Source organism: Primulina eburnea, chromosome 12, assembly GCF_022965805.1.
Source record: "Primulina eburnea isolate SZY01 chromosome 12, ASM2296580v1, whole genome shotgun sequence".
NCBI classification, from domain to species: domain Eukaryota; kingdom Viridiplantae; phylum Streptophyta; class Magnoliopsida; order Lamiales; family Gesneriaceae; genus Primulina; species Primulina eburnea.
The window spans coordinates 1,459,411-1,479,281 of record NC_133112.1 but is presented as its reverse complement, the minus strand read 5'-3'; the positions used below and the strand labels follow the sequence as shown (position 1 = coordinate 1,479,281).

The following is a 19,871-nucleotide window of genomic DNA, read 5'->3' as shown; positions in this document are numbered from 1 at the left end:
TTTGTTTTGCTCTCTTTTTCCCCATTGTAGTTGATGATTGTGTCTTTTTCACTTGGGATGGGGCCAATTCCATGGCTTATTATGTCTGAGGTACTGCCCACTTCTTCATTTTCGAACATTATGATGCAGATTAATTGTTTTAATGAGCAAATTTGGTTAGAGAAGTTATTAGCTTGAATAAGTATCTTATGTTTGAATATAATATAACATTTTTCTATGTGTTTTTTCTTTGAAAAATAGGTAAACAAGTTCATGTTTGAATATAATATGAAATTTAAATCAAAAGTCTGTCCATCTACCACTTAGTTAAAGGAAAGGCTCTTTTTTAGAAATCTTGACATTGTTACCTTGTATCTGATTACCGTAGATTCTCCCTGTTAAAGTGAAAAGTTTGGCTGGGAGTGTGGCAACTTTGGCCAACTGGCTCTTCTCTTGGATCATTACTATGACTGCACCGATATTTCTGGCTTGGAGCAGCGGAGGTTTGTCCGACCTTCCCTCTATTTGCTTGTCAATTGTACTAAACGCATAGTATGCGAAATATTTGTTAATTTGAATCATGACCATCTCGATCCAAAAAGGATATGATTTGGCTAATTTCTAACCGGAGAAATAACAAGTTGTTTGTGCTTGTTTACAGGAAGTTTCGCTATATACATGACCATGTGTGTTTTCAGTTTGGCATTTGTAACAGTTTGGGTTCCTGAGACCAAGGGAAAAACCTTAGAGGAAATCCAGTTCTCTTTTAGACGAGCTTCTGTATTTTGATCCGTGTACCTATTCATCACCCCTTTCTTTGTTGTCGTCGATCGTAATATCGATCACATGTTGTACCCGAAATCGGTTGTGTGATTATTTTTTGTATCTGTAAAAAAAGAGAGAAAAGAAACCTGGATTCTTCAAAATACTTTTGGTAGGTAAGATCGGAGTCAATCCTATTTGAGATCTGTAAGTTATTCACTATTGTTGTCATGTCTGCACAGCGGATAAATAAATTTGGGATGTATAAGTTCATATTCATATTATTATCTATCCTTGAGACTATATTACATAGCAATGTGTTTAGTTTAATCAATTTTAGGATAGCACGTGTTTCGTTGATTTACAATCTGTTACTCTATTTTAACCAGTGTTCTAAAAAGCTCGCTTAAGCGCGACAAAAACGCCACGTTTCGGAGAAAAATGAAAACGCGGTTAAACTGTATTTTGATCGAATTAAGTTTAATTAATGTGTTTAATTAAGTGTTTTTAAGTACAATTAATCGCATCTATTTATTTTGAAGATATGTCTTATAATAATTTGACAAATATTTAATATTTTTAATGTGGTCTAATTGTAAAAACAAATAAAAATTGTAATTTTGAGATTTTTATGTTTTTATAAATATGAGAACTAATGTATAGACTTAAATTTATCATATTTATGTATTATTTTATTTATTTATTGGTTTGAGATAATTACAATTACACTAAAGATATAAAACGTTTTTTCATGTTTAAGCCATATCCGCGCTTCGAGGCGCTTCACGCTTTTTAAACCTTGATTTTAACATATTTTTTGTACTAAATTAACGCCATCTTTCTACCGGATATATGATTCATCCCCAATCCATTTGCATGCATAAAATCAAATTAAAAAAAAAATTCCATTATTTTATTCACAATAGACAGTTGATTTTTCTGAATAAATAAGTTTATTTTAAAATTAATAAAATAATCTCGAACGGTCAAAAGGCATCCTTTTTAAAGAAAAATTGAGAAAAAAAAGTTATTAAATAAATGGTCAACACTAAAAAGCGATGGGGTGCTGCTACACTGTTCCGCCATAAATTCGGGCTCTGTCACGGGGCCCGCATCCAATTGGAGAAGCTCTTTTTTAGCATAATTTGATTAATTTGTTCAAGTTATAGAATTAGAAATTATGGAAAAATTTCTAAATTCAAGGACCAATCGATGGTTGAGTGTAATATTGGTTACAAAATTAATTTTATTTAAAAAGTTATTATTTTATCATATTGTGAATTTTTTCATGACAATAAAACACACCCAATGTAAAAACAACCATAACATTGAGGTATTAGCAAATCATTATATTTTGTTACTTTGCTGTCAAAGCAAGTGAGGTCTATATATTTTGTGAACCACAACTTCCCTTCTCAAAATAATCGATTAATTATATAAAAAATTTACCCTTATTAAAAGAAAAGAAAACAACACACAATAATACATAAAATTGGAAACCAAATTTTTAAAAAAAGTAGATATCTTGTGAGACGATTTCACGAATCTTTATCTATGAGACGGTTCAACCCTACTAATATTATCATTAAAAATAACACTCTTAACATAAAAAGTAATACTTTTTCATAGATGATCCAAATAAGAGATCTGTCTCACAAAATACGATCTGTGAGACTGTATCACACAAATTTTTAAACAAAAAAAAAAAACCCAATAGCCGATATAGCAATCAAAATAGAGTAGAAGACAGAACGGCAATTTTACAATTAGCTGTCAAATCATGGCCAACAAAAATAAAATGGCTTCACAGAATTTCACATGCTTAAATCTAAAGACAGCAAAACAGTGGAGGGGACGAGCACAACAAGATAATGATCTAATTTGTGTGTAACACACCTTGTAGAACTGGCTGATGCCAGCTACAGCTACAAAATTTCAAATGAAAAAAATAATAAACGGGACGAGATCTAAATCTGGGATCATACATGGTCATCTAAGCATAAATTTGATCAAATACAAACTTTAACAAGCTGTGATCTTGAATCAGACAGGCGTTTCAAAGATTAAAAATTTCGGGTTAGTTGAGACGCTTGCTTAAGAACCTCGATTCATCTTCAAGTTTGTATCAGAACTGCAAGTGTGACAAGTTCATTCTCCTTGTCTCGCGATGTAGATCATATAGGTCGGGGTAATGGAAAGTGAATATACATGGTTCGACTGAGGTCCAACTTCCAACATGATAAATAAGAGTATGCTGTTCATATACTCGAGAAAAATGATGCGATGCATGATTGATCAAGTTCTGAAGAAGTTAAAAATGTCATCTTTTATGACCTGATAAACATTTCTAACCATCCTCAGTGACTACATGTAAGGATGATTAGTTCATTCTTGACAACATTTGACAAACTTTTGAGGTTTTTCGCACGAAAATGAAGTCAAACTAACTGCGGTAAATTCAATCAAGATTCTGATAAAAGTGTAACAATGAAACTTTTTTTAAACATGGAAAAGCCTCTTAGACATATTAATAATCTTATTACTGGCCAATATCAACAGATGATCAAGTAATTTTCCAATAGTACAAGATTGAGAAGTCACAAAGTAGAACAAATATAGATATGGCAAACCTAGGGAGAAACTGACAACTTAAATTCCAAACGAGGGCCTCGTATTGTAAACTATGAAATGATAGTTTGATATGCTAAGAAACTATTTTTACGGGGTACCTGCCGATACAATCTGCCCAAGGCCCATTTTTAGATGGTTTAACATTCCGGATGGCTTCCCACACTGCACTATTACATTTGAAACCACTTCCGAAAGCAATCTGCCACACTCTGTGACCCCTACGAATCCTCCCTTTTGCTTCAATATAAGCCAGCTCATACCAAATGGAGCTCGAAGAAGTGTTTCCAAATCGGTGCAGTGTCATCCTGGAAGCCTCCACGTGGACCGGCAGCAACTGCAGGTTCTTCTCCAGCTCATCAATCACAGCCCTTCCCCCAGCATGTATGCAGAAATGATCGAATGCCAACTTAAAATCCGGGATATAAGGCTTCACATTTTTGTTAAGAAACTTCTTAAGTATCAATTTTGCAAAGAACAAAAGTTGCTCACTGACAGGCAGTACTAAAGGACCCAAAGTGGTGATATTAGTCTTGAGCGCCCCACCGGCAATAGCCATAAGATCCTTCGACAGAGAAACACCCGTCTTCCCAGCATCATCCTGCTCCTGATACACACACCGAAACGCCTTATCATCAGAGCCTTTATGAGTCCTCACCACATGAACAAGCTTGTACTTTGCCACCCTCTTATCTTTACTCATATTCGACAACAAAACAGCCGAACCCCCGACTCGAAACAAACAATTTGGTATCAACATCGATTTCTTGTTCCCAAAATACCAATTCTGCGTAATATTTTCAGTGCTCACCACAACCGCATATGTATTCCCATGAACTTGCAGCATATCCTTAGCTAAATCGATGGCAATCACCCCTGCACTACACCCCATTCCCCCTAAATTAAAGCTCCTAATATTCCCCCTTAGCTTGTATTTATTTACAATCATGGCTGACAAAGATGGTGTCGGATTAAACAAGCTACAATTCACAACCAAAATCCCAATATCTTTAGCTTTTACATTCGTATTCGCAAACAAACTATCCAGCGCACCAAACATTACCTGCTCAGCTTCCTCCCTCGCCGCCTGCATTGACGGCCGCGGTGGGAGAAAATGCATCGCCTCGGGAACATAAGTCTCATCGCCCAGCCCCGACCTTTCCAGAATCTTCCTCTGAAATTCAAGCGAGGATTCATCGAAATCCCCCGCTAAGCGCGAATGCTCCATGAAGCGCTGGGAAGGTGCCTTCAAACTATCCGGGCCACGGTAGCAGAAGTAGTCCACCAAGTAAACGGGTCTGGGTCGGGTCATCATGTACACAGTTGCCCCGAACACGAGAAACGCGGAGCAAATTATAACGGAAACCAGATTGTACTGAAGATGAAGCCATAATTGATAGACATCATTGGGATTCATTTGCGAAGCTTCGATGATGACTACAATCATTACAGGCACCAAGCAAAGAGTCAACAGATGAGAGATCAAGTAATGGTAACCGAGTTTAACGTACTTCAAGTTGACGCTCTGAAGAAAGTCCGGTAGGCTTCGGCTATGGTGTATCTGCACGCCGACGGCGGCTTCTTGGGCTTGACCGCCGCCTGCTCCTCCGTCCATGGCCGCGGAGTTGGGGATAAAAAAATGGAAGAAAAAGTGGAGGAGAGAGGTAGCAGAACGGGCTTATACTGGTGGAGATTCCTGCGGCGTTGACAGTGTTAAATTTCATCGGACTTTTTATTTGCTCGGGGCTTCAGTTTCTTATAGGAAAAAGGTTTTGGATTGCGTATTGTTTTGGAACAAATAATTTATTGTAATTTTTTCAAATTTCATGGACCCTAGAGTGTTCTAAAAAAACACTGTTTAAGTTTAAAACTCGACAAAAATGTTTCGCTTCAAAGATAAACGAAAAAAAATATTTAAACTATAATTTGATCGAATTAAATATAATTAAGATGCTTAATTAAATGTGTTTAAATACTATTAATTCACATATATTTATTTTTAATTTTTTAAAGTATGTCCTTTTATTTTAAAATAATAAATTAAGTTTATAATTTAAACGTTTATTTTTTAATTTTAATTATGATTAAGCATGATAATGATTTGACAAATATTTAATATTTTTTTAATGTGGTCTAGTTGTAAAAACAAATAAAGATTGTAATTTTGAGATTTTTATGTTTTTATAAATATAAGAATTCATGAATCAGACTTAAATTAATCATATTTATGTATTATTTTATCTATTTATTGGTTTGAGATAATTACAGTTACATTAAAAATAAAAAAAAAAATTCACGCTTAAGCATGTGCTAATCTCGCTTAAACTTGAAAAGCTTGGAGCTCGACATCCACGCTTCAGAGCGATTCACGCTTTTTAGACACTACTGCTCTTTAATTTATTCATGTTAAATTTTTTTTTAACAAATTTAGAGACTTAAAAAATTATTTGTATGATAGGTTTCTATATATATATATATATATATATATATATATATATATATATATATATATATATATATATATATATATATATATATATATTTTTAAATAATTATATTCCCTTAAACCTATTATTCAAATAATTTTTAAAGTCTCTTTGTACTATATACATATATATTATTAAGAAATGAGAGTTAAATATTTTAGAAAGTAAAATTTTTTATTTATAAAAAAACACATCTAATTTAATTTTAATTTTTTTTCCCGTTTTTTTAGAATTTATAAATTTAAATTATTATTCAAATGCTCATAATTACTAATTTTAATAACTAATTATATATAAGAACACAAAGATAATATACTAAGTAGATAGTAAAACACATTTTAAAAAAAAAAAAAGTAGATAGTAAAACAAGGAGCGCATTTTATACTTTAAAATTATTGGAAATAAACTCAACTACTACATCATATTTGTCTTTTGACAAAAACTTGTGTGAGACAGTCTCAAAGATCATATTTTGAGAGACAGATATCTTATTTGGGTCATTTATGCTAAGAATATTACTTTTTATTGTGAATATCGATAGAGTTGACATGTCTCACATATAAGAATTCGTGAGACCGTCTCACAAGACCTACTCTTTGTCTTTTTATTTTTATAAATTAAAGTAACAAACGTGTAAACATTATATATATATATATATATTAGAAAATAATAAATGGCAAAGGGTCATAAATAAACCTACAACATTTATCTATATCTATATATATATAATATATAGTATATATATATATATATATATATATATATATAAAGGGACCTGGCAAAATTTCAATTGTCTCTCTACTTCTCCATCCTTGAGTGAATTGACCTTCCATTCTTTTCTTTTAAATTCTAGACTAACATAAATCGTCAAACACAATTAGTTTTCTACGTTTCAAAAAGTATTAAAAAATTATACAAATCGGAAACAGCTATTTGGGCAGGCAACACCTGCGTGCGGACTAACAGCACCAAGTTGCAATCGAAAGCACCACATAAGATTTTTTTTTCTTTCTCATTTGGCATTTTTTTAAATAATAACAATAATATTATTATTACTATTAGATTCCAGTTAGTTTTCCTTCTCTCTTTTTTTTAAAAAAATACTATTTCTATTTATTTAGTTATATCTTATTGAAATTTTGTATCAGAATCTTCTGCTTTTTAGTCGATTCTCGAAAAAATTATTTAGGAGTAAGTATCGTTTGACCATCATTGTATTTTTTTAAATATTTTTTAGAGCATTACTTGTACGAAATTGGGTTCTAGTAAATGGTAACCTACCCATTTAGAATGGGCCAACTTTTAGAAAAAAATGGTGTGATATTGAAAATTGGGAGCAGATAGGGGGTGGGGAAATTCAATGGGTAGCCCATGCCAAATAATCGAATGTCATTTTCGGCAACTCAGTATAATTATCTTCTTCTTTTGTTCTCATAATTTTCTGAATTTTTATATTCAAGCAAAATTTTGTAAAAAAAGAAAATATCTTCTTATAATGATTAGTCAACACTAATTTCCAATTATGATTAGTCAACACTAATTTTTTACACTTTGAGTGAGAGATGGAATTGAACCTCGAACACGAAATCTCATCCCGAACTTGTGAACTTGAAGCATACAAGCTTCTTCTACGTTATTGTCATTCACAGCTATTGGAAAGGATTGGTCTTGGAGTAGAGTTTCTTTGGCATTTGTGGAACATTATATTTTCTTTTACATTTCTTCTAAAAATATTTAATTTAAATCGATTTGATTAAAAAAATTATATTCTAACCTTTTTGGTTATTTTAAAATTCACAAAATTAAAATACTTCATACTTGATTGTGATATGTAAAGTGAATTTTTGCTAACTTGGTTTAGAATGGAACGACATTGGAAAAAAGTGTAAATGAAGACATTGATCATTGGAATTCGGAGTTGCTTGTAAAAGCCTCCGAAATCTAAAGCATAATACCTTAAATCATGTATGTTCGGTGCAGTTTACGTGATCTGTTGCATTAATTCGAAAGTTTACTAAACGTACACCGAAATGTTGTAATTGTGGTTTCAGTGTCATAAAAAATCGATAATACCTTAAATTTAAAGTAATAAAACAATGTTATTTGCATACTTTCGTCGAATGTCAGCAAGTAATAAAAATGATCTCTCTTATATTTTATACATTTGACAAGTATTTTCTTTAACAATTGTAAAAATTATAATATAACAAAAAAATTGAGTGTCAATTACATAAAATTTGGGAATGTAATTACATAAATTTTATTTTTGTCATGAAATCAATTCAAATAAATGTCAATTTAAGAGAGCACTGATAGGCCCAATGGCTTAAAAGAAAAGCCCAATAGCCTAATTTTCTTTCCATTTTATAATATAGCAAACGTAGTTGGAAAAGACTGCTGAACTATCCATTATTATATAATTAATACTGCCGAAGACGCTGTGATGTGTAAAATAATGATAACAATATATATAAATCAAATGACATTGTCATTATTATTATTTTTTAATTTGATCAAATCATATTAAAAAATTAATACAAAACTTTTTTCAAATTAGAAGGAAGTTTTTCCATATTTTGGAGTGAGTTGATGGGGAGGTTTTCAGCTATGTGATAGATATAAAATATTATTGGCAAAAACTTGTGTGAGACGGTCTCACGGGTCGTATTTTGTGAGACATATATCTTATTTGAGTTATACATGAAAAAATATTACTTTTTATGCTAAGAGTATTATTTTTTATTGTGAATATCGGTAAGATTGACCCGTCTCACAGATAAAAATTCATGAGATAGTCTCACAAGAGACCGACTCAATATTATTATAGAATAAAATATCTTGACATCTTTCAAAAATAATTATTTTAAAATTTTATGTTCGATTTTGACTCGAATTTATAATTTTAAATACACTCGATTAGCCAATTTTTATTTTTTATTTTAGTATCACACATTTTTTTATGAAAAATAAAATGTGGTAATTTGTTGAAGAACTGACAAGCGTGCGAAAGAACAACTGGAACCCTAATCGATACTCCTTTACAAAACTACCGAAGCTGATTGCCATAAAATTCTGTACAACGAAAATTCAATATCGCAAACATGGATTCAAACACGGAACAACAATTGAAGGTGCATGCAGGCAAAAAAAAATAATTTTAATTGAGCATAGCTACTCTTATCGGTTCCCAGATACTAAATTCTTTTGTCACAGATAATTTTGGGATCATCTTCTGTTGCCCGAAAACAAATTATAGCGGAAATGGGTTATGATTTCACTACTATGGTAACATATTTTTAGATATTCATTCTGTAATACGGAGCTAAAAATTTATGTGGGGAAGGTGGTTGAATTTGGGATTTTTTTTTATTATAGTCTGCTGATATAGATGAGAAGGCAATACGGGAAGAAAAGCCCGAGGATTTGGTGATGGTTCTTGCCGAGGCAAAGGTATTCCGAATCTCTTACGAGTAGAAGTGATAATGAGCCGCGTTTAAAATTATTGGTTTACTCTGTTTTACTCGCATGGAAAATGGGTCCTTGAAATTATGGTTTAACTCAAATTTTGCAGAATTTGATTAGATGTTATGTGTAACAAGTACGAATATTTTGAAGCTGTACTATGCCAGCTAATAGCTACAAAGGGCGCTGTAACCTCCTGTAGTTTCAGTTTTTAAGTTGAAGTGCCCTGCATTAATATTCGTACTTAATATTTCCAAATGTTCGCTCAGCTCATAAAAACTATGCATAAATGATCCTTCTTGGTGCTTTATTTTGTGCTTCAGGCAGATGCCATTATGAGAAAACTTCGGGATGTTGGAACCTCAGAGAATACTACACTTCTCATAGCAGCTGATACTGTATGTTCTTTCAATTTATACTTTATTTTGAGTCTGATTGGATGCTTGTTGCTTTAGAAATCAGTTTCTGGCATTCACATGTCATGCATAAATCTGACTTTCCTAGAGTTCGCCTGCTGAAGATCTCTTTAGGTTTCTTACCAGAGATTCTCTCATTTACATAATTGATGAGGAGTGCGGTAGGAATACATGCCGATGATTGTATTGCTTACAAGTCCTCAACTCCAAGATTCCTCCTCCCAAGCACCATTGCGTTATTGTTTGATTATCTAGTTAAAGGTTTATTTCTTTCTCAATTTGCGAGTGTAGCCTACCATAGGATACAGGTCATACAGCAACTATAAACTGACTTCTTTATGGGTAACCCCATTGCTGTGTTGTTGATTAGGACGTTCTTTCTAGAATATGATCTGCTGCTGTTGTGTATTGGCCAGCCGGGAAGCCAAATTGAATAGCATTCTTTGTCTGCTCCTTGGCTTCACGTAGTTTCATATTATGTCTGCCAGGAACTTACCTTAAATGTAATTGTTCATTAGGTAGAAACTGTCAAACCAAAGCTTCTTGTTGGGGAATACAAAGAGGATGCGAGGTCAACACTGCTAATTACTTGTGATCAAGTATAAGAAATCTCTCCTGGTTTAGTTATCCTGGTTTAGATATGACTTTTACCTTTTTCCTTACATTTTTTTGTTACAAAGTAGAAAAACCAAGCTATTGCTTGTTTTGGGCAACACTTGCTTTAAATGCATGCTCTGTTTGAGTTGATGGGGGCCTCACACATTTATGAGTGTGATATATGAAGTTTGTTGAAGGATAAGTTCAGTGTTGCTTTGGATAAACACCATTTGAATTTTCATGCATAATGACACACTAAGACTGACACGTGAAATTGAAACCACTGGTAGAAATAATAAGCTGCATCATTGACCTTCTCTTTTAGGTGTTTCAATCTCCTGCTGAAAATTTGGAACTTATTACGGAGGTTTCCATCTACGGCATAGTTTTATCTGGAAATCATTCGATTATAATTTTCATCGACCATAAATTTCATTTAAGAAATTCATGCACATGTATCTTCACCCTCCACCCTTTATTTTTGTTTTTATCTGTCGCTAAACGAAATGAGTGGTTTTCCCATGTGGAGAAATCACCTTTGTATACTCAAACAAGGATACATAAATTTTTTATTTTAAGGATATGTTTTGATGGCCTTGGTGTCAAATGGATAAAGAACTAACATCATTAAATTTCTTCCATCTTTTCCTTGAGCTGAAATTATTAAGAGTCTGGAGATTGATGTATTGTGAGAACTTGGCGTTACTTTTTTCAAGTTGCTGAAATAAATGGCTGTGGGTGGGCCTCAACATATATTGAGATGCTTATTTCATATTTGATGGTTGTTCCATTATTAGTTTTCCTGAGTGCATGTTTCTCTTTTATCTTACCCTAAATTCAAAATGATCTGGAGGTGGTGGTGTATGAAGGTGTGATCAGGGAAAAACCTTCCAGCAAAGAAGAAGCACGTCAATTCCTTAATGGTTTGATTATATCACTTTTTCTTCCTATATGTTTGTAATTTGCTTACTCTGATAAATTATCTGCTCAAATTGCAGATTATTCTGGTGGACATGCAGCAACTGTGAGTTCTGTTCTTGTTACAAACCTTAGCAGTGGATTTAGAAAAGGAGATTGGGACAAAGTGGAGGTACTATCTAACTGAACTCAACAGTTGGTAGCTCAGTGAGGGATAATGATAGGATGTGGAGTTTGTTTTATTTGTAGAGTTAGACATAATCCAATTTAATGGTTTTCCAAATCAAACATAATGCATAGATAAATGGAAATTTTGAATGTTTTGTCTCCCCTTTTCATCGAGGAGGCTGATAACATGGCTTGCTGTGTCCATCCAAAATGCCATTTCATAAAAATGACAAACACTTTATATCATAATCATATATTTTTAGGCAAAAGAACTTGCATTCGATATTTTCTGTGGTTTTCTGTGTTGCTCACTCCACCCGATTTTGCATTTTTACGTACTCTGGTGATGTAAGAATGTGTCATAAATTGTCATCACTTGAGAGGTGAAATTTCTTAGAAATATGAATTGTGAGGAACTCCTGATTCCGGCGGAGGTCCTATTACCATTGGAATGCTTGTGTACGTCTGGCCTCCAGCATTGGCAGTTGTGTGCCAACTCTGGTAATTTAGAGTTTCATGGAAATTGTTTTTATATATTCGGGCTCGTGTAGGGATAGTTTGTGGATATTGATGACACCTTTGGTTTCCATGATTTTTCTAATCCTGATGACACTGCGAAAGTTATTAACTTTAAAATTTGTTCTCTATGTTATAAAAAGAGAAGATATGCTTGCATTTTCTGTTACATTTACTTTGATAACCTTTTAAACTGTTTTGTTTGTTGAAATTTATTTACTCTTTCATAATTTAGGATGTACTCAAGTAATTTGATGTGAAAGTTGATTTAAAATTGCATTTCTCATTCTGGTTGCAATTTATTAATGAAGAGCTAATTATTGTATGCAGAGTGAAGTCATTCTATCGTACATGGCTTAATTTAATTTTTGTTTGATATTATTCTCAGTTGCAACTTCAATTCACCATTTCTTTTTCTCTATGGTGCAGATTTATTTTCATGATATACCAGAATCGGCAATAGATAAACTGGTAAAAAATTCTTTGTTTGGTTCCTTATTAAGAACCATAAACAAGTAATGCTATCCTTTCATTTATCTAGATTGAAGAAGGAATTGTGCTCAATGTAGCTGGAGGGCTTATTATTGAACATCCTCTCATATTACCATATGTGAAAGAAGTGGTAGGTTTTACATCCCCTCATCTTCAAATCATGAATTACTGGCATTTTAGTGGAAGCTTAAAACGAGATCATTATGCTGATCTTGAAACATCTGATCTTTGGAACACATTCAGATCAGCACAATAGAAATATCGGGAATGTTAGATTGTTTTTTCACGAGTCTTTGAATAGAAAAGGAGCGTGCAAATATGGTTCATCAAACTTGCACGAAGGTCAAAAAGGATATTCTATAAATACGATAGTGCATGTCTAGTCCTTCACAATTGACATCATTTTAGTTGACTATGTTCTCTTGTTTAAAACAACATAAATATTTTTCCAAAATTATTCGTTGTGGCTCCACTACTCGAGTTTATTTTATCTTAACCTGCAAAAACCGAAACTTAGATTTCAAAAACATGAAAAGCAATTGCAACATCCCAGTTTTCTTGCATCTTTAATGCTAAAAATACTTGCATGAACACCGCTTGAACCGCTACATTCCAACTGCTTCACCTATAAGCATCAGATAGCCATACGTGACTGAATTTGCTGTATTTGTACAGGTTGGTGAAACTGATAGTGTAATGGGACTCCCAAAAGCGCTTACACGAAGACTAATTGACGAGGTTCTGTAGATTGTGCACCTTCACTATTCTTGTTCATCTTGAACCTGCTCTGGAGTTTCATCATGTCTGCTCAGAGAAAGTTTCTTAAATTCTGTCCGTTGGTTGTGCAAGAGTTACCTTCCCTGATTTGCCTGCGAGTTCAGTAACAGGACTATCTATTGGCTCAAAAAGCTATTCGAACATTTATGGCTTAGATCAATTTTTTTTGTCAAATTAAAGGATTGAGCCTGAGTTGGGTCAAATTGAAAACACTGAACCTTGAATAGACAGAATCTTGAAGGGAATTATGGTTTGTCGTACACGTGCTACATGGATTTCTTGGAGAACACGCCGTATTATAAAAAAAATGACATTAGTTCGCTAAAAACACCTAATGCCACACAACTATTCAAAATAATTCTGTGCCAAATCCAACGCGGGTTTGATATTCACACAATTTCATAATTGTTTTTGTTACAGATATGAGCTTCATTGAGTTGATATAAAGGGGAAACGCCATTTGTATACATAGTATGTTCGTGACAATTTATTTGGTTGCCGCATTTTCCTTTTAGGGGAAGTAGAGGGAATGGATCCTAGCTTGGTGTGTGCTCTTCTTCTTGCTTCATCGGAGCTTTAGATGTTTCAACCTGACAAAAAGTTGAGAAAACATCACAGCTACTTAGAAGACTCAAACGGCATTTAAAAAAAAAAACGACTCGAACGAAATTTTCGATATTAATGCTGAATTGAGAATTTCTTGACAAATTGTTCTGAAGCTCGACGTTCCAATAATAGGGTTCTAAGTAGTAATTATCATTCATATTTTGTACTAACTGGATAACTCGATGAAATGATACAAATATTGTTGGCTCAAAATAAATGAACAAAAAATGAATATATAGTATTTGTTTTACCTTTGCTCTTGATCATTCATCATTTTGTACGAATAATTTCCATTTTCAGCAAAAGATTTGTAATTAGGGACCGGCACTTTTCCAGTTTCAATGTGATCTATATCTTCAACCAGCTTCTGATAATGGGTTTTCACCTCTTCCACAGTCTTCCCACCCACTGCTCTAGCCAGATGCTGCCACCTCTCCGGTGAGTTCTTGTCAAAGCTTGCTAATGCATCCTCGAACAGTTTGTTTTGCTTGGATGTCCATGTCGAATTCGACCCCATCTTTGTATATATAGAGTGAATGCTTATCCTATGAATAACTGTAATGTTGTGTTCAATGAAATATGACAGCTTAAGCTGCTGTATTTATAGCATGGAAGTACTTCTTTTTGGGTGGCTCAGTGTGGTTTTTTTCACTCGCACTTTTAGGGGGAAAGTGTGCTGGACATGATGCTGTTTTCCTTCACTTTTCATGCAAAAGAGGACCAACTTGTAGAAAAGACGATATCTTACCAGAGAAAAAAACCCAAGTTTTGGATCGATGAGCAGCTGACCTAAGCTTACATGGTTTCAGAGCGAAATCTGCCTTGCGAGATATAATATATTAAGAATGTCTTCCACCCTTTTGCTCCTTACAAGGTTTTAAAACGTGAAACGACGGGTCCAACGTGAATAAAATTGTTTGAATACAGCAGGTAAAGCTCAATCTTGATTTTTCATGTGTTTAATACAGACATAGAGACATAATTCATGTATACATTGTATGTTTTTTGTTCGTTTTTCTCAAAGGGTCATGTTAAACGTGAGCCTCTGCCCTTTACCGACTCCACTTTTTTTGGTACGCATGAACAATACACTACTAGTTCTTTTCTGGCTTATCAGTAAATGCTTCTTGTTACATTCAATAGAGTGAACAACGGATGAAGGTGTCTTTTGCATGATATCCGACTTAATCTTTCTTCTTCGACAATCATCGCAAGAACCTTAATATTTTTTTCACTAAACGAATCAAATTTAATTATCTCAGCTGTCACTTATCGACCGGGCACGTAGAGTCGTCCTTTCTCAAACTCGATTTATTTCTAGACAAAGAAAGGAAACACCATGTTGCTGGGGTTCTAATTATTAGCCAAATCCTGAAAATGGAATGAATACATTTGCTTGAAATCCAAAGGTTTCTAATAATATATATTGTCCTAAGAAGATGCATGCAGCCATTTGATTGAAGTGCCACACTCACTCACATGTGATGTGGTAAAGTTCAAAACAGAAATTTACAGGCGCCAATTAGTATTTTATATCTGTCTATTTCTGAACATAAGTAGGCTAAAATAATCGATAAAATAAAATTCAATGTAAAAATAATATTCTTGTTGTTGAAAGATGATCGAGAAATATTTGGAATCCTTATCATCCACGTTGGTGCCGAGTAACATTCAATCCTCACCAATGCCTGTCCTTTCTTTGTCACAAACTTTGGTCCGATTAATCCCAACTTGAAAATGGGATCATGTTGATAAGAATGAAGGAAAATAGCAAAAAATTATTGATAAAAATGAAAAACAATATTTTTCGTTATATTTTCAGAAATTCGTCACTTAAAATTGAACCGTGAAATAGTATCACATGAGTTTTGTAATGTACGTTTTTTTTTTGTTGGGACAAATAGTTTGTTCAAAATGAATTTCGAACTCGAGACCCCGTCATGAACTTGGAACATTGGTCATGAGCTTTTGTTGAGAAATATTATTAGCATATTATCCGAAAAAAGATGGTTCAACGATAATTTTGTAACTCAAATATCTTATCTGTCCCGTGGCTAATTAAATATGCTTGATTAATTTGATAAAGACTTCCACGAATTTTGTGGAATCTTAACAAAGAATTGTGATACCTATATAATTCTATGTTATTTGAGGGTTTATTATCAACATATAATATATGAGGTTATATTGTGGCATCTCATTTCCTATTTTGAAATATTTGAATTTCCATTTTAGCACAACCTGAGAAGTTGCTTACATTTTTGCTATTTTTTTCCTTGATTCTTCATGATAATAGATATAGTGACATAAGTTTCTTGATAATATCTGCATTTTCTCCTTTTTATGCTCAAAAGTTTTGGGTAGACTATATATGCATGCTCTTAAAATTGATATTCTCTCTTAAATTTTATAAAATACAAAAATTCATAAAAGACGGTCTCACCAGTCAATTGCGAGACAAATCTTTACGTACAAACTTTTATTGCAAATACACCTAAAATTATAAAGCAACTTTTTGGGAAATATTTTTGAACGGAATATAAAAAAGTCAATCGATGATAAAAAGGGAAAACTTTCGAGAATATTAAATATACGTAATTTTTTTCTTTCTTATCTTACTTTAATTTTCTTATATTGGGATGTGGAAATTTCTTTCTATTATACTGTTTTGATTGCCACGATAAAGGAAAAATTACGATATTCAATAAGCACACAAATACAATTCAAAATTTAATTATATAGCTAATATGAAGATTGGGTATGCACATATAAATTCTATAAATTACTAAGATTGTTTGACTAAATCTTTAGTATAAGATATTTTAGAAATTTATTAGCAGCAAAGTCTTTTTTTAAAAAATATCTTTTAAAATATATGATAAAATAAAGCAATTGATCTTTAAAATATTGATATTTTCTATATTATAATATATTTTTATAATCATAATTCCAAGCATGAAATAATATTATGGAAATAACGCAAATAAATATTTTTGGATATTTTCTGGATTTGTGTTACTGAATTTTGAGAGGATATCTTTAGAAAATAATATAATTTGTGGGATATTTTGTATTTTAAAACACGGAAATAAAATGTCGATGAATAAGTTAAAGTAATCAAAATGTTTTCATTAATATAAACAATTGACAGATTATCAAACAATTTATTTTAACATTTTTTTTTTACCACATACGTCTTCAGAGCTTATAAACTTTCAAACACTTAGAAAACTTTGTTATAAAGCTTATAAGTTGATTTTATGTTTAAAATTTAGGCAAAAACTTGTGTGAGACGGTCTCACGGGTCGTATTTTGTGAAAAGATTATCTTATTCGGTTCATCCATAAAAATGTATTACTTTTTATTGTGAATATCGGTATGGTTGACCCGTATCACAGATAAAGATTCGTGAGACCGTTTCACAAGAGACCTACTCTGAAATTTAAATATACAAGGTTTAAATTACGTAGGAGACTCTTTTGTGTTGTTTTTTTAAAGAGTGAGTTTAATGTGAGACCATCTCACGGATCTTAATCTGTGAGACGGGTCAACTCTACTCATATTCACAATAAAAAGTAATACTTTTAGCATAAGAAGTAATATTTTTCATTAATGACCCAAATAAAAGATTCATCTCACAAATACAACCCGTGCAATCATCTCACACAAATTTTTGTCATTTTTAAAATTAAATTTTCATTTTGTTATAATTTTATTTTCTCAATCTCATCCTTATCTCTAAACGATTTTCAAATAAAAATAGCCATGAACTAAATTATTTATTAAATTAAATGAAGATCAAATACTTATTGGTTAACCAATTGAAATGTGTTTGGCTGACATTCTTTCGCAGAAGATACAAATGATAATCAAACTCAAATGGATATTCTTTAGATATTTATTGATGCATTAAATATAGACCACAGTTTACACAAAACGTGGGCTCCGACCACACACAGGCCACAAAACCAAACTTATGGTCTCCTGCCGTTGGATTTGGCGGCTTCAAGTTCCTGTTCACATCCCAAAGAACTAAAACTACAGACTATTTTAAGGATGGGATTAGAATCCCAAAAGTGAGCCGTTTTCCTTAAGTTCTCCGAAGCAAAATCTACTTTCATTTTGATTACAAAGACACCATTCAACCTCGTCGTATGCAAATCCTTTCTGCCAGATTATGTAGTTGCTCCTCGGCCAACTCTGCATCGCAGCTGAAAATTCTTTTCTATTTTTCATTTTTCTTGGGCTCTGATGCAAAATAAGCTACTGAGATATGGGAAATTGTTACTATGAACCGAATAGCAATGGTAAAATGAGTGACACAGTCCTACATACTCCCACTCATCCTTTGCACATAAGAGTGTTTTACGTCAGAATCAGCAAGTTTATTGCTGATGGCACGACCCCAGAATGTCTCACACTCAACCTGATCCCTCTAAGTCAAGACACAATTCTTAAGGTAAATGGAGCAGCTTGTTCCATAGAATGGGAGGGAAGCTCTTGCATTCTTCGACGGGATCGAGTGGACAAGAAATCTGAGGAGGTCACGTTTGTGAGCACAGACAGTATTACGTTAACTGATAGAGTGAAATTTGAAGTACTCGATAAAGATAACCTTTTGATCACGGGTGTTTTGGATTTATGGAGTTCAGATGGCTCCAATAAATGGAGCATGAATTGTGAATCGGTAATCAGCTCCGGCGACGCATTATTGACGGAGAGGCAGTGTAAGGATTCCGGATACACTACACCTGCACTTGAAGTTTATGTGGCTGGTTGTTTTTCGGGATCTCCCATGATATTGACCAAAACCTTGCAACTTAACCGCAAAAGACATGGGAAATTTGGTGTGTTGAATACCATTCCGCAGGTAGTTTACCTTAATAATCTTTGTGGCACCATACTCTTGCAAGATTTAGTTTCATGTATTATTCTGGCTTGGTATCGTATTCATATTTAACTGCCGTATCCATATATTAAATAAATAGATTTCTCGTCTTTCTAATATTTGTTTTTAAACCAAATTCGAACAAAAAAAGTTAAATTTTTCGATGTTCAGCTCAAATATATAAGTTCAGAGCCTTAAATTCTTAGCATATTTATCGGTAAAGTCGCTCCCAATTGAAGTTATCGTGTCCTTCGTATCCAACATAGTTATTGCACTTGTAATTATGGTCTTTTCAAAATCCCTTTATGATCATATGAATGGTAAACATCTAATGTTTGCATTTTTCAGATTTCGGATTGCAGAAATTACGAACCAGTTAGTGAAGAAGACTTTTACAACCTGTGCTGGAGTCCAATGGAAAATAAAGAGGCCGAAGATTGGGAGATTTCTTGGTTCAACGCTGGGGTTCGTGTGGGAGTCGGATTAGGCCTCAGCATTTGCCTTGGTGTTGGAGTCAGTATCGGGTTGTTTGTTCGGACCTATCAAACCACCACCCGAACCCTTAAAAGAGGATTTTTTTAGCTTACGTCATCACTTCGAAATCTCATATTTGTCTCACCGCCGTGGGAAATTTTATGCTGCGATGGTGGTTTTAGATTGAAAATTTCGCAGTTCGACGTTGTTTCTTGAAAAGCAAGCTTTCCCTTCCTCTGCAGCATACCTACCTACAAATATGCTGGCGCCTCCATGTTTGAACTGTTTGGACATACAGCCATAAATATTTATATAAAAAGGTAATTGTGTTAGTATTATTTTTTCACAAGGAAATCACCGACGTTATCGCACATGTTGTTTAACAAAATAATCTACAAACCGTATTATACAAACGTTCGAAAAAATATTAATAAGAAATATCAAGCTTTAAATCAAACGCTCATCTATTCTATCAACTCGAAATAAAAAACATATGATTTGTGTTATTGAATTATTTTCATGATGATTTTTTCAATAAACCATTCCCACGATATAACACACGCATGGATATATAATTTTGAGAATAAATTTTGTGTTGGTGTTTGGACGAACACATTTTGCAAATTGCAATTATCTCCATATTGATGGCTTGAGAAATGTATCCTCGCTAAAGAGTAAATGAATCATGATGATTACTTACTA

General features: G+C 33.1%; 5 protein-coding genes across 7 annotated transcripts in view; 3 read left to right on the top strand and 2 right to left on the bottom strand.

The window, feature by feature from the left end:
- The window catches only part of LOC140806524 (sugar transporter ERD6-like 6), a 4,941-nt gene extending 3,916 nt beyond the window's left edge, over positions 1-1,025 (top strand). The window contains exons 10-12 of the mRNA XM_073163076.1: positions 31-90; positions 368-482; positions 641-1,025. Coding sequence (XP_073019177.1) covers positions 31-90; positions 368-482; positions 641-768 — 303 coding nt within the window. The 3' untranslated portion in view covers positions 769-1,025. The remainder of the gene's footprint in view (positions 1-30; positions 91-367; positions 483-640) is intronic.
- A 2,234-nt stretch (positions 1,026-3,259) lies between these two features.
- On the bottom strand, positions 3,260-5,163 carry LOC140806523 (3-ketoacyl-CoA synthase 4). 2 transcript variants are annotated; one of them, XM_073163075.1, is made up of 2 exons: positions 4,881-5,163; positions 3,260-4,806 (listed from the first exon to the last, which is right to left on the bottom strand). In XM_073163075.1, exon 2 carries the CDS (start codon positions 4,784-4,786, stop codon positions 3,446-3,448), a length of 1,341 nt encoding a protein of 446 aa, XP_073019176.1. In that variant the 5' UTR covers positions 4,787-4,806; positions 4,881-5,163; the 3' UTR covers positions 3,260-3,445. The 2 variants fall into 2 exon arrangements, with proteins under 2 accessions (XP_073019176.1, XP_073019174.1); XM_073163073.1 differs by having other exon boundaries at positions 3,260-5,163.
- Positions 5,164-8,826: 3,663 nt separating this feature from the next.
- Positions 8,827-13,461, top strand: LOC140807066 (uncharacterized). Of its 2 annotated transcripts, XM_073163731.1 has the most exons (10): positions 8,827-8,986; positions 9,069-9,140; positions 9,231-9,305; positions 9,641-9,715; positions 10,252-10,332; positions 11,184-11,253; positions 11,329-11,420; positions 12,362-12,403; positions 12,474-12,554; positions 13,100-13,461. In XM_073163731.1, the coding sequence occupies exons 1-10, from the start codon at positions 8,957-8,959 to the stop codon at positions 13,169-13,171; spliced, it is 690 nt and encodes a 229-aa protein (XP_073019832.1). In that variant the 5' UTR covers positions 8,827-8,956; the 3' UTR covers positions 13,172-13,461. The 2 variants fall into 2 exon arrangements, with proteins under 2 accessions (XP_073019832.1, XP_073019833.1); XM_073163732.1 differs by lacking the exon at positions 10,252-10,332.
- A 41-nt stretch (positions 13,462-13,502) lies between these two features.
- On the bottom strand, positions 13,503-14,669 carry LOC140807068 (protein RADIALIS-like 3). Its single transcript, XM_073163733.1, has 2 exons — positions 14,059-14,669; positions 13,503-13,791 (listed from the first exon to the last, which is right to left on the bottom strand). The coding sequence occupies exons 1-2, from the start codon at positions 14,322-14,324 to the stop codon at positions 13,767-13,769; spliced, it is 291 nt and encodes a 96-aa protein (XP_073019834.1). The 5' UTR covers positions 14,325-14,669; the 3' UTR covers positions 13,503-13,766.
- Positions 14,670-17,744: 3,075 nt separating this feature from the next.
- LOC140807439 (uncharacterized protein At1g01500-like) lies at positions 17,745-19,518 on the top strand. The gene is made up of 2 exons (XM_073164277.1): positions 17,745-18,677; positions 19,044-19,518. The coding sequence occupies exons 1-2, from the start codon at positions 18,081-18,083 to the stop codon at positions 19,275-19,277; spliced, it is 831 nt and encodes a 276-aa protein (XP_073020378.1). The 5' UTR covers positions 17,745-18,080; the 3' UTR covers positions 19,278-19,518.
- The last annotated feature ends 353 nt before the right edge of the window (positions 19,519-19,871 follow it).

Bases quoted from the DNA above. Each gene is read 5' to 3' on its own strand.
- LOC140806523 (XM_073163073.1), bottom strand. From the start codon at position 4,984: ATGGACGGAGGAGCAGGCGGCGGTCAAGCCCAAGAAGCCGCCGTCGGC.
- LOC140807066 (XM_073163731.1), top strand. From the start codon at position 8,957: ATGGATTCAAACACGGAACAACAATTGAAG. The intron at 11,254-11,328 runs GTTTGATTATAT...CTCAAATTGCAG, and splicing joins AGCACGTCAATTCCTTAATG to ATTATTCTGGTGGACATGCA. The intron at 11,421-12,361 runs GTACTATCTAAC...TCTATGGTGCAG, and splicing joins GAGATTGGGACAAAGTGGAG to ATTTATTTTCATGATATACC.
- LOC140807068 (XM_073163733.1), bottom strand. From the start codon at position 14,324: ATGGGGTCGAATTCGACATGGACATCCAAGCAAAACAAACTGTTCGAG. The intron at 13,792-14,058 runs GTAAAACAAATA...ACTTTTTGTCAG, and splicing joins ATGAATGATCAAGAGCAAAG to GTTGAAACATCTAAAGCTCC.
- LOC140807439 (XM_073164277.1), top strand. From the start codon at position 18,081: ATGGGAAATTGTTACTATGAACCGAATAGCAATGGTAAAATGAGTGAC. The intron at 18,678-19,043 runs GTAGTTTACCTT...TGCATTTTTCAG, and splicing joins TGTTGAATACCATTCCGCAG to ATTTCGGATTGCAGAAATTA.